We start from the raw sequence: 14,074 nt of genomic DNA on the forward strand, positions 1-14,074 counted from the left end.
ACACAAACTACTATGTACCAAGCATATGTGGTATAGCCTGTTTTGAATTTGTTTTTAATTAAAAACAAGTTGGGCTGAAGTGATAGCTTAGTGGTTAAGGCACTTGCCTGCAAAGCCAAAGGACCCAGATTTCCCAGGACCCACATACAGCCAGATGCACAAGGTGACACATGCATCTGGAGTTTGTCTGCATTGGCTAGAGGCCCTGGAACACCCATTTTCTTTATCTGCCTCTTTCTGTCACTCTCTCTCCCTCTCTCAAACAAATGAATTTTTAAAAAATTTTAAGAAAACTGAAGTGAAGAACACATATATTAGCCAGGCATAGTGATGCACACCTTTAAATCCCAGCACTAGGGAGGCAAAGTAGGAGGGTTGCTGTGAATTCGAGGACAGCCTAGGATTACAGAGTGAGATCCAGGTCAACCTGGGCTACAGTGAGACCCTACTTCAGAAAAAAAAAAAAAAACACATATATTACACTAGGTCACAGAAAGTCATAATTATCTAAATATACTTACCAAAGCAGAATAAATGTGTAAACATCGGTAAACAGGAGAAAAATCAACAAGATCCTGAACAGTTAAGACCTAACAAAATAAAAACATTTTAAGAAATCAAGGGTTAAACTATTAGTTAACTACTGTATAATATAAAGATAGGTAAGAAAACCCACAGATTTTATACATTTATTTAATTCTCCCACAGAAAGCATGTTTTAATTTTCCCCAGCCTGCTTTGCATTGTCTTTAACTGTTGGGAGCATTAGAATCTTCTGTTAACCCCGAGTTCACATCCTTAGAATGCTTTGGTTGTTCCTGTTTGCTTCCATCTGCTTCCAGATAAAGACTCATAACTATTATTTATGGGCAATTAAAGAGTAAAAAAATAGCCACTTAAAACAATGACATCAGTTTTACAATGTATACAACTTCTGGAACATATAATGTAAAAAACTATTCACATTATGTTATCATGTGAAAAAATATACCTTTAGGATTGGTTAAATATTAAATATCTCAGACTTGAGAAATTCATTCAAAGGAACACATTTCTATTCTCATGAATCCCAAGTGGACTTATTATTTTTATTAAAGTGCCATTTGTTAGGGAAAATGATGAAAACAAAAATGCAATAATAGTACAAGATCCAAGAAAATAGGGAACATGATTCCAATGATCCCCACAGTTAAAGGCATTCAGGATAGATTGGGGGAAACTGAGTTAAGAATGGTCTATTTTCACCATTTCGAACTTTATAAAAGGAGAATATAGAAACCTTCTGAAAAACAAGAAAAATAAAAATGTCTATTTCAAGATGTCTTAATGAAACTATGCTTGTGATTTGTAAGCTATCTCAAATAACCTACCTAGTAATATTAATTATCTTGTGTTCAATAATGACAACCTATATGGGATTTTTTTTTCTGTTATTTGTCAGAATAAAATATAACATCAGATGTCTATTTTTTTGAAACTTTATTTTTCAGTACTGAGGACTGAACCTAGAGCCTCATTTAAAAGTTCTATCACTGAGCATTACATCCCTGCACTGCTTTGAAAATTACTCATTTGAAATGAGTCATGGTCCCAGCTCTGCTCTATTGCCTTTCCACAAAAGCTGCCACTACTGCTTGAACTGTTTACATCTATTTCCTGATTTTCTTCATGAAAGGTAAGGTTTTGTTGTTGTTAGGATGGAGTTGCATTGTGTGTTTTGAGATAGATTCTCTTTTAGTCCACAATGATCTCAAACTCACTATATAGCTAAGGGTAACTTTGAACTCTGGATTCTCCTGATCCTACCTCCCAGGTGATGGGAATACAGGCATTCACCATCCCACCTAGTTCATGGTAGTTATTTTACAATGAAGTCAACAAAAATATGGAGTTCAAAAAAACTTATTTAAGCCAGGCGTGGTGTGCATGCCTTTAGTCCCAGCACTCAGGAGGCAGAGGTAGGAGGATTGCTGAGAGGTCAAGGCCACCCTGAGACTACACAGTGAATTCCAGGTCAGCCTGAGCTAGAGTGAGACCCTACCTCAAAAACAAAACAAAACAAAACACACACACACACACAAAACCTTATTTAGATGCTAGAACCAGGGACCTAGTCAGTAGAGTGACTCCCATGCAAGTGTGAGGTGTGGCAGCACACACCTGTAATCAGGAGGACAGCAGGACAAGCTGGACAGCTTGACAAGCTGAGTCAGTGAGCTTTGGACTCTCTCTCAATAAGTAAGGTAGAGAATGATTAAAGAAGACACTTAACATGGACCTCAGACCTGTACACACACATACGCACGTGCACATACACACATACATATGCAAAAATATTTAACTTCAATGGACTAATCAAGAGACACAAATTCCATATAAGGAAAATACTTAACTAAGACTATTCGTTATATTCTAGACAGTAACAAACATCCACTGTATATACCTATCTGTACCACATATACACATGTACGTGTGTGTGTGTGTGAATATGTATGTTTTCACACCTATGTATCTTCGTAGTCTCATTCTCAGACACAGAACATAAATATACACAATAAAGACTCAGGTATCACAGGTAACCATGAGCCCACATTCCTACAGTTTGACTAACAGTTCTAGGCAGGGGCTGGGACGTTGGCTCAACTGTTAAGTCTGCTTCCTATGCAAGCACAAGGGCCTGAGGGAGTCTGAGATTGCCCCAGCTCAAATCTCCAGAACCCAAATAAACAACCCCCGTACATTTATAACTCTAGTCCTGTGCGGGAGGGAGCAGAGACCAGCTAATCCCTGGGCTCACAAAAAGAAAAAAAGAAAAAAGAAACAAACAGGCAGGAGAAGCAATACATGGTATTTTTTTTCTGGTTACCACAGGCAGGCCCACAGAACATTGCATCAGCATATGCACATGCACACACCACACACATACCACACAAACTACTTATATGCAAAAACACTATACTTTAAAAAGTTATCAGCAGGGGCTGGAGAGATGGCTTAGCGGTTAAGCGCTTGCCTGTGAAGCCTAAGGACCCCGGTTCAAGGCTCGGTTCCCCAGGTCCCACGTTAGCCAGATGCACAAGGGGACGCACACGTCTGGAGTTCGTTTGTAGAGGCTGGAAGCCCTGGCGCGCCCATTCCCTCTCTCTCACTCTGTCTTTCTCTCTGGGTCTGTCACTCTCAAATAAATAAATTTTAAAAAAATTTAAAAAAAAAAAAGCTGGCAGTGGTGACATACACTTGTAATTCCAGTGTCAGGGTAAAAAAAAAAAAAAAAGTTATCAGCAGGTATGGTGGTATACACCTGTAATCCCAGCACCTGGGAGGATATGGTATCATATTTTAAATTTGAGGCTAGCATAGGCTACATGGAGGGACCCTGCCTGTCTTAAAAAAAAAAAATTCTGTATTTTTCCAAAATTAGGTTATTAGAAAAAGAATATAAAACCTCACTGACACAGTAAAACTTATAAACAAGGAATAACTAGGTTCCCTATGGTAAGGACTAAGTTTGAAATAAATTCAAAAATAATAATAGGGCTGGAGAGATGGCTTAGTGGTTCCGCGCTTGCCTGTGAAGCCTAAGGACCCCGGTTTGAGGCTCGATTCCCCAGGACCCACGTTAGCCAGATGCCCAAGGGGGCACACGCGTCTGGAGTTCGTTTGCAGTGGCTGGAGGCCCTGGCACGTCCATTCTCTCTCTCTCTCTATCTGCCTCTTTCTCTCTCTGTCTGTTGCTCTCAAATAAATAAATATAAACAAAAAAATAATAATAATAGACTCAACAGATGTCTCTGCAGTGAGAACTTTAAAAGGTAATAGGATGAAGCTGGGAATGGTGGTATACACCTTTAATCTCAGCACTCAGAAACAGAGGTAGGAGGATCGCTGTGAGTTTGAGGCCACCCTGAGAGTACATAGTGAATTCCAAGTCAACCTGGGTTAGAGCAAGCCCCTACCTGGAAAAAACAAACAAAAAATAATAATAAAATGAGAGAATAAATTTGTACGAAGATATTCGTGGAAGAGGGGTCGGAAAGATTGTGAGAGCCACAAGTTGGGACATTACGCACAGAGATATGCATCTTCCCCATAACTGATGGCTGCCCCCATAATACACAATCCACAATCCCCATGGGGATAACTGGCATCTCCAATGAGGAGGGTCCCTTCAGAGGGGGGAGGACAGGAAGGAGGCTATGGTACCAACATGGCTATTTACAAACTGAGTATATACATAACTAGTAAAGAAAAAATGGTGAAAAAAAAGATAAATTTTCAAGGATAATTTCAAGTATCTAGTCATTCAGGATTCTTTCAAAGTTTTAGGTTAATTGGGGAAGCCCAGAACAAGGAAAGAAGGAAGAAAGGAGGGAAGGAGGGAGGGAGAGAAGGAGGGAAGAAGGGAAGAAAGGAAGGAGGGAAGGAAGGAAGGAAGGAAGGAAGGAAGGAAGGAAGGAAGGAAGGAAGGCAGGCAGGCAGGCAGGCAGGCAGGCAGGCAGGCAGGCAGGCAGGCAGGCAGGCAGGCAGGCAGGCAGGCAGGCAGGGCTCTTGCCCAAGGATAAAAGAGTAGGTTTGAGAAGTCCAGAGCTTAAGAGAAGGATGAAGGAGAGCAAACAGGGAGCTCCTGCCTATGAGAGGGCACGAACAGGGGAAAGCCCCTGCATTCAGGATTTTGTTGTGTTTTTTTGTTTGTTTGTTTTGTTTTGTTTTGCTGTGGGTTTGTTTTTTTTTTTAAATTTGAGAGCGGCAGACAGAGAGAGAGAGAGAGAGAGAATGGGCACTCTAAGGCTTCCAGCCACTGCAAATGAACTCCAGACGCGTGTGCCCCCTTGTACATCTGGCTAATGTGGGTCCTGGGGAATCAAGCCTCAAACCAGGGTCCTTAGGCTTCACAGGCAAGTGCTTAACTGCTAAGCCATCTCTCCAGACCAGGATTTCGTTTTTTAATAATAACAAAAAAATCTTGACAAAAAACACAACAGAGGGCTAGAGAGATGGCTCAGTGGTGAAGGTGCTTGCTTGCAAAGCCAAGGAGCCAAGTTTGATTCCCCAGCATCCACATAAAGCCAGATGCACAAGGTGGAGCATGTGTCCAGAGTTCCTTTACAGTGGCTGGCTGAAGGTCCTAGAGCACCCATCTGCTTGTTTGATGTCTGTCTATCTGCCTCTTTCTCTCTCTCACCCTCAAATAAATAAATAAATATCAGGAAAAAAAAATTATTTTGCAGAACCTCAGGACCAAGTGAAACAGAAGGGCTATCCAGGGGCTAAATAATAAGAGTCGAGACATTATGGAATAAAATATTTGCCACAGATAATGCATGTGGTGGGTTTGATTTAGGTGTCCCCCATAAACTTAGGTAATCTGGATGCTGGGTTCCCCAGCTGATGGCAATTGGAAATTAAAGCCTCCTGGAGGCGGTGTATTCCTGGGGGTGGGTTTATGGGTATTATAGCCAGTTTCCCCATGCCAGTGTTCGGCACACTCTCCTGTTCCTGTTGTCCACCTGATGTTGGCCAGGGGATGATGTCCACCCTTTGCCCATGCCATCGTTTTCCCTGCCATCATGGAGCTTCCCCCTCAAGCCTGTAAGCCAAAAGAAACCTCTATTGTCACACAAGCTGCTCTTGGTTGGGTGATTTCTACCAGCAATGCGAACCTGACTGCAACAATGCAAATATGAGCAATTTCCTCAAAAAAATAGATTTGGTTTTACTACTAATTATGGTGAAACAGCCAGATTTAAATATTCATGGTTTAAAAACATAATCTACTTTGATATATCCTGTTTGTCTACTATTTCAAATGATGTAGTCTAGTATTTCAAATATATATCCTGCTTGTCAACTGTGTAGTCTAATATTTCAAATCATTCTACTGCTCATTACAATCTGATTGACATGACTTCAATTTATACCTGAGAATACAGAAGTACATTATAATCCAACAGAAAAAAATTATTCAATAACAGATAAAGAAAGAAACTTCATTACCTCCTCCTCATTCTCAGCCTCTTCATCCAGTACATGTTTCAGTACATCATTCCTTTCTTCTGGAATTTTGTCATCATTTATATATACATTTTTCCCAAATTTCACATTATTTTGCTTCTGTAGAGTAAGACTGAAAGTTTTCTGCTGCTGTGCCTATTTTGAAGAACAAAATTCAGATAACTTCAAATTTTATTCTTGTCAAAATTCATTCAAAACTTACTATCCATCATTCATCCAACTGTCAGGGTCATTCTGTGTAGCCCAGGCAGAAGTGGGACTCATTATGAATCCTAGGCTGACCGTAAATTCAAGATTCTCCTGCCTCAGCTTCTCAAGTGCTGGGATTATAGGTGTATGCCACCAAATCCAGAGGTGGAAAAGATCTGTTTGTGTTTTCTTAGTTTCCATGTAGTATTACCTACACCTGCAGCAATGTCTCCTTTTCACTTCACTTAGACATTCCCTCTCCTTTTCCAAATATGCCTTGTAAGACACTACCAATTTTATTTGAAAAGTTTAACGACCAACTTTTGGCACTCTTTACTTCCACACTGTGTTGTGTCTTCTATTATGTTTACTTCTGCTCTTATTGAATTGAGGGAGTTTTAATTCAAACTCACTATTTTAAATTTGTCCTAAAAAGGAACCTAAAATGGATCTTAGCATGAAAGAAGAAATAAATGAGGGACTGGAGAGATGGGTCAGTAGATGAAGTGTTTGCCATGCAAGCATGAGGACCGGAGCTCAGTTCCCTAGAACCCATGCAAGAGCTAGACAAAGTAGCTCATGTCCACAATCCCAGCCTGCTTGAAGGAGAGACAGGAGAATCAGATGCTCACAAGCCGGCTAGCCTGCGGAACACTAGTGAACAACAAGAAAGATACCTTGCCTCAAAAAAAAAAAAAAGGTGGAAGGTAAGGACACACCTGAAGTTGACCAGTGACCTCCACATACACACACATGTGGGCCTACATTCTCTCTAACGCACATCATACACACATATCGCACACACCACAACACACACACACACTTGAAAAGAGAGAGAAAAATGTAAATGAAACACCAGCAAAATCCATTCTAAAGAACCAGGCAAGATAAGAAAAGGGTAAAACTAAACAAAGATAAGCATACTGTGCAAGCTAAAGGAATAAGCCTTACATCCTAGACTATGAACACTGTTATTAATTTCACCTGTCTCATTGCTGTTTCACCTATCTTGTCAGAATGCTTGCGAATGCTTTCCAAAAAGTCCTTGAGATCAGACATGGAGATTTCTTTAATATCTTCACGGAGTTTAGGAAGATTTTCTATCATTAGCTGACAAAAGCGGTATTGACTAACCCGGGGAAAGTACACGTTCTCTAATTGTTCCATAGTTTTAAGGGCAGAATAATACCTGTGAGAAGTTAAAAAAGGAAATTCTATTAAAAAATTCTTATCACCTTCATATTACAAGTAAATCCAAATAATCAGTTTAACATTCCCATAAAAAAAAAAGAGTGCTAGTGGCTGGGATGTTAGCGGTAGAGCACTTGCCTAGCATGCACAAGGCCCTAGGTTCAATCCCTAGCACTGGAAAAAAGAAAAAAATTAACATTTATTTCTATTTACTAAGCACAGAGTATATATACTAAATACAAGTTTCAGGGCAAATATTCATGGCTTCCACTAACATAAACTTCTTTTTTACATTTTAGCAAAATCTGTACCATCGGGTATTATCATAGTCATTATAATATCTTAAACACAAATTTAATTTCTAAATCAAAATATTAGTTATTTGATATGTAACTTCATACTCTCTTCTCATAGCATGCATTCACACAAAATCACAATGTAAAAAGCATGTAGTATATATTAATTCTAAATAAATATAAAATGGATTTTTGAAAAAAATTTGCACTACTATTAAAGCAATTACAAACATGTCACACAAATCAGGTGAAAAATCACTGGTTAAGTGATTTTTTTTTGTTGTTGTTTTGTTTTGTTTTTTCAAGGTAGGATCTCACTCTAGCCCAGGCTGACCTGGAATTCATTATGTAGTCTCAGGGTGGAATCAAACTCATGGCAATCCTCCTACCTCTGCCTCCTAAGTGCTGGGATTAAAGGTGTGCACCACTGCACCTGGCTTTTTGTGGTTAAGTAATTTTTAAATTCAACAAATATTTTCTGAATGCCTACTATTTACATGGTACCATGTGACATGTGCATATAGCAATTAGTAATTTAGAGCTTGTGCTAAGAGAAACTAGCACATAGTTTCCTATGCATAATGTAATTTTCTTTGGACTTCTGCAATGTACACTTCTATGGCAAACACCACCATCAATGTTCTATAGATGAAAAAGCTGAAACACAAAAGAACATGCAACCTCATCAGGATTCTCAACCAACTGGTAGTAGGACTGAGACTTTTTGTTTCCTACAATAGAATAATCAAAACCAATTGAAAGTAGGTAGAAGAATTTTCATATTTAATCAACAGTATTCTATGCCTTCCTACTGAATCAGATAGAATTAAAAATACACTGGCCATGGTGGCACACACATGTAATCACAGCACTTTGGAGGCAGGACAATGGAGATTTCAAGAATAGCATAGACTATCTATCAAGTTCTAAGCCATCTTTGGCTATGTAAGGAAACTATATATAAATAAATAAATGACACAGCTAATGAACATAGTAAGCTGAACGATGAGTTCCTAAGATTTTTAAATATACTTAATGGCTTTTCCAGAGGATATTTTTACAGCATTTGTTCTCAATAATCAAATATATTTTGCACAATCTGTCATAAAATACTACCACAAAGTACAAAGTTGGGCTATATTTCATCTTGGTTATTTAGTAATATGAACAACATAAACTTTTTTTCATAAATTGAGATATTTAGCTGATAGTATGAGTAGGAGAGAGATAATTATAATGATTTTGGCAATGCTTAAAATATTTTTTTTTTGAGAGACAGCAAGAGAGTGAATTGGCATGCCAGGGCCTCAGCCACTGAAATCGAACTCCAGATGCTTACACCACCTAGTGCGCATGTGTCACCTTTGTGTGTATGGTTTACATAGGATCCGGAAAGAGATCAAATATGGGTCCTTAGGCTTCGCAGGCAAGCATCTTAACCACTAAGCCATCTCTCCAGCCCTAAAATATTTTTTAAAATATTTACTCGAGAGCAAGAGAAAGAGGTAGGGAGAGAGAAAATAGGCATGCCAGGTCCTCCACTGCAAACAAACTCCAAATGCCTGCGCCTCCTTGTACATTTGGTTTACATGGATCCTGGGAAATTGAACCAGGGTCCTTTGGCTTTTCAGGCAAATGCCTTAACCACTAAGCCATCTTCTCCAGCCCCTAAAATATTTTTGATTGGTATCTCATAAACATTCAATTATTTCTGGGGACATACATTAATACATGTACATATATCTTTTCTTACAGAATAATTTTTCTCATATGTGAAGAACTAGAGACAGTATTTCCCTCTCTATACTAATTAGAACATTTTCAACCTGGTCTTAATATCCATACTGCATCTAATTTCCGTAGTGAAATCATTTTGCATCATTTAATTTTTCTTTTTGTTTCTCCATAAAATTTACCTGATTCCTTTATTCCTAGTTTAGCAATCTAAAATACTAAATATTTAGATATAGTGAGAGAGTGAATTACATCTCTTCAGTATAAACCTTGAGCTAGAATAGACTCATCAATAGTTAGACTACATTATTTGCTGCTTGCCTGTTTTCTGACTTAATTTGAGTTAGGTATATTCCAAAAGAATTCTCTCTACAACAAGTATAACTTCTGAAAATTTCTAGTGATGCTTATAACATGTTGGAATTCATAAGTGATAGATGCTGGACTAAAAGTATTGCTATTGGTCTTTAAAATATACAGCAGGTGTAGTCAACTGACTTAGTCCATGTGTTCATTTCATTCTTCACTTGGCTCACCTCTCAGCTTCCATCCTGGGATGTCCATGAGTCACTGATGCCTAAGATATCAAAAGACTATCTATGAGTATCTATAATACATAAGTCAGAACTATGAGGAGTTAATGCTACAAGTTGAATTGTTAACTAATGAGAAAAGAACCTAAAAGATAAATTTTCCTTTTTCCTCTCTGGTGGAATGCTTTGGTTAACAATTTATACAACTTCTCAAAAGACTTTTTAAATTTATTTTTATTTATTTATTTGAGGAGGAGGCAGAGAGAGAGAATGGGCACACCAGAGCCTTCCACCACTTCAAACGAACTCCAGATGCATGTGCCACTTTGTACATCTATCTGGCTTACATGGGTCCTAGAAAATCAAACCTGGGTCCTTTAGCTTTGCAGGCAAGTACCACTAAGCCAGCTCTCCAGCCCCAAAGGACTTTTGTTGCTGTTGCTTTGTTTAGGGGAGATTTTTTGTTGTTGTTTTTAGAGGAAGGGTTTTGCTCTAGCCCAGACTGACCTGGAATATACTATGTAGTCTCAGGGTGGCCTCAAACTCACGACAATCCTCCTACCTCTCCCTTCCATGTGCTGGGATTAAAGATGTGTGCCACCATGCCCAGCTGCCTCAAAAGATTTTGAAACTTATCAATACCAAGCATTAAACTAGCTCAATAGCTCACCATCACATTTGCTCTTCCAAGTTTCCTATCTCATTTTTCTTTCCCTTAACCAGCTTCTGAGGTTTTCTAATATTATATTCCCTAAAAAAGTAGTAAAATATAAAATTCACATATGGTCTCTTTCTCTTGGCAATCCAGGCTAAGATCCCTACCAAGTCAATAAACTTTTACAGAAAACAGAAGTCAGACACCAGATAATAGAACTTTTCTAAAAGTTAGTCATAAATATCCTAAGCTTTGTCTATTTCTGCATGCAAGCAAAATGGGTAGCATGTCTCTCTCAGTATATGTGATGCTATTTTTTTTTTTAATTCCAACAGTTGGGCTGGATTGCTTAGCGGTTAAGGTGTTTGCCTGCAAAGCCAAAGGATCCAGGTTCGATTCCCCAAAACCCAAGTTAGCCAGATGCACAAGAGGGCACACACATCTGGAGTTTGTTTGCAGTGACTGGAGGTCCTGGCACACCCATTCTCTCAATCTCTCTCTCTCTCTCTGTTAAATAAATAAATAATAAAATATTTTTGTAAAAAATCTAAGAGTAAGCCATCACCATTAGAAAAATAAAGAATCTAAAAGAGGAAAAGGAAAATTACCCATGACCTGATACTACCATGTAGTAATTACCTCACCATTTGGTCATATTTCCATCCATCCATGCACCTTCATTTCTAGTTCTATCGATTCATATATCCCAAGCAATAATATATAATGGAGTTTGCCTTATAAATTCAATGATTTTAGAAAAAATTCCTAGCATTTAAGGACATTATCAGATTAAAGGATAGCTTCCAGGTTCAAAGATAACTCCCCAAGTACCAAGTACAATGGAAATAAATAGACCAAACCAAAGCACATCACCAAGAAATCACAGAACATAGAAAACAAGTGGCACATGCCTTTAATCCCAGCACTCAGGTGGCATAAATAAGAGGATCAGTGTGAGTTCAAGGCCAGCCTGGGACTACAAAATGAGATCAGCCAGGGCTAAAGTGAGACTATACCTTGGAAAAAAAAGGAGGAGGGGGGGTCACAAGGAAGAATAAGAAATTAGAGGAACTGGAGAGATGGCTCAGAAGTTAAATGCACTTGCTTGCAAAGCCTAACAGTCTAGGTTTGAATCCCTAGTACCCATGTAAAGCCAGATGCATAAAGTAGTGCGTGCATCTGGAGTTCACTTGCAGTGGCAACAGGCCCTGGCACACCCATTCCTTCTCTCAGTCTTCTTTCTCTCTCCTTGCAAATAAAACACAAAATAAATAATTTTAAAATTTTATTTATTTATTTGAGAAAGAGTCAGAGAGAGAGAGATAAAGAATGAGAAAGAGACAGAGAATGGGCATGCCACTGCAAACAAACTCCTGACATGTGCCACCTTGTGCATCTGGCTTACATAGTCCTGGGGAATTGAACCTGGGTCCTTTGGCTTTGTGGGAAAGTGTCTTAACTGCTAAGCCATCCCTCCAGTCCCTAAATAAATATTTTTTAAAAAGAAAATAAGAGGGCTGTAGAGATAACTTAAAGGTTAAGGCACTTGCCTATAAACCTTAAGGACCCATGTTTGACTCCCAAGATCCCACATAAGCCAGACACACAAGGTGGCACACACTTCTGGAGTTCAATTACAGTAGCTGGAGGCCCTGGCACATCAACTCTCTTTCCCTCACTCATTCTTGCTCTCTCAGATTTAAAAAAAAAAAAAAAAAAGGCCTGTCTGTTGGTCTTGCCTCAAAAAAATAAAAAGGAAATTAGAGTTGCTTTTAATAGCAACCCTCAAAGAGGAAAGGCATGAGAAATGGAAAGAGGTAGGAAAAGGATTATATATGTATATGAGAGAGACAGACCGAGAGAGAGAGAGAGGAGAGAGAAAGATAGACCTCGGGTTTATTTGCAAATCTTAGCTTCTAAATGCCAAGACAGTCAGGGACCAGATCTCATGGAAGATTATTACTTTGGATCAAAGCTGGGCAAGACCAGCATGATGAGAGACAGGACATCTTATTGTACAAAAAGCCAGGAAGTACTCAAAGATAAATGAGGACCCAAAAATTGGGCTAAGGGGTTTCTCTAAACAAATGTGGAACAAATCTACATATCAAAAAGAATGATAATAACTAATAATAAATTGTGAAACATTTATTTTTTTAAACTTCATGATTCTACAGCAATAGTTGGGGGAAAATGAAGATATAAGTGAAAAATCCTTCTTTTTATTAAAAAAGCCAGTTAAGCTAGACATGGTGGTCTACACCTTTAATCCCAGCACTTGGGAAGAAGAGACAGGAGGAGCACCATGAGTTCAAGGCCACCCTGAGACTACACAGTGAATTCCAGATCAGCCTGGGCTAGAGTGAACCCGACCTCAAAAACAACAACAACAAAAAAGCCAGTTAATAAGTATTAAAAAATGATAACATTATTAAAAGCTACTATTTTATAACTCCAATATAAAAACTGATTGAGGCAAGAAGTCTAAAAGTAAAAGGTAAAGAGTTATTAAGAAACAAGTGTCGGGCTGGAGAGATGGCTTAGCGGTTAAGCGCTTGCCTGTAAAGCCTAAGGACCCCGGTTCGAGGCTCGTTTCCCCAGGTCCCACGTTAGCCAGATGCACAAGGGGGCACACGCGTCTGGAGTTCGTTTGCAGAGGCACCCATTCTCTCTCTCTTCCTCTATCTGTCTTTCTCTCTGTGTCTGTCACTCTCAAATAAATAAATAAAAAATTTATATAAAAAAAAAAGACTTTAAAAAAAAAAAAGAAACAAGTGTCGGGTTACAGAAATGGCTTAGCTGTTAAACACTTGCCTGTGAAGCTTAAGGACCCCAGGACTCAGGCTCTGTTCCCCAGTACCCAAGTAAGCCAGATGCACAAGGTGGCGCATGCATCTGGAGTACATTTGCAAGGGCTGGAGGTCCTAGTGCACCCACTCTCTCTCTCTCTCTGCCTCTTTCTGTCTCTGTCTGTCTCTCTCAAATAAATAAAGAAAAGTAAACAACAACAAAAAGGAAACAAGTGTCAAAATACTAGTTAATTATTGCTAATTAAGTGCAAGGATTAAAAATAAGGCCTTTTCGAAGAGATCCAGTAATAATCTCCTTAACCAAATGATCAAATTTTGCATAACCATGAGATAACATCAAATTAAATACTAATATCACATAAAACACAAAAAGAGGTGTATTTTTTGTCAAATACTTGCCAAAATTGGCTAACCTAATCATGAGGAAACACTCAGACAAAACTAAGATGCCCTGGGCTATAAGAACTGACCTGCACATTTTCATGAAAAACAAAGAAAAGCAAGAGACTAGATTAAAAGCAACAAAAGCTAGGCATGGTGTCTAACGCCTATAATACCAACACTCAGGAAGTTGAGGGAGGAGGTGCACCAAAAGTTCAAAGGCATTCTAGGAAAGCCTAGGCTATAGAATAAACTCTGTCTCAAAAATAAATA

The 14,074-nt window shown here is 38.7% G+C and overlaps 1 protein-coding gene across 2 annotated transcripts in view; it reads right to left on the minus strand.

The window, feature by feature from the left end:
- Exoc6 (exocyst complex component 6) overlaps positions 1-14,074 on the minus strand; it is a 192,708-nt gene that overhangs the window by 129,913 nt on the left and 48,721 nt on the right. For both annotated transcript variants that reach the window (XM_045141871.1, XM_045141870.1), the window contains 3 exons: positions 7,186-7,390; positions 5,995-6,147; positions 522-590 (listed from right to left, as the gene is read on the minus strand). In XM_045141871.1, coding sequence (XP_044997806.1) covers positions 522-590; positions 5,995-6,147; positions 7,186-7,390 — 427 coding nt within the window. The remainder of the gene's footprint in view (positions 1-521; positions 591-5,994; positions 6,148-7,185; positions 7,391-14,074) is intronic.

Source organism: Jaculus jaculus, chromosome 1, assembly GCF_020740685.1.
Source record: "Jaculus jaculus isolate mJacJac1 chromosome 1, mJacJac1.mat.Y.cur, whole genome shotgun sequence".
In the NCBI taxonomy this organism is placed as follows: Eukaryota; Metazoa; Chordata; class Mammalia; order Rodentia; family Dipodidae; genus Jaculus; species Jaculus jaculus.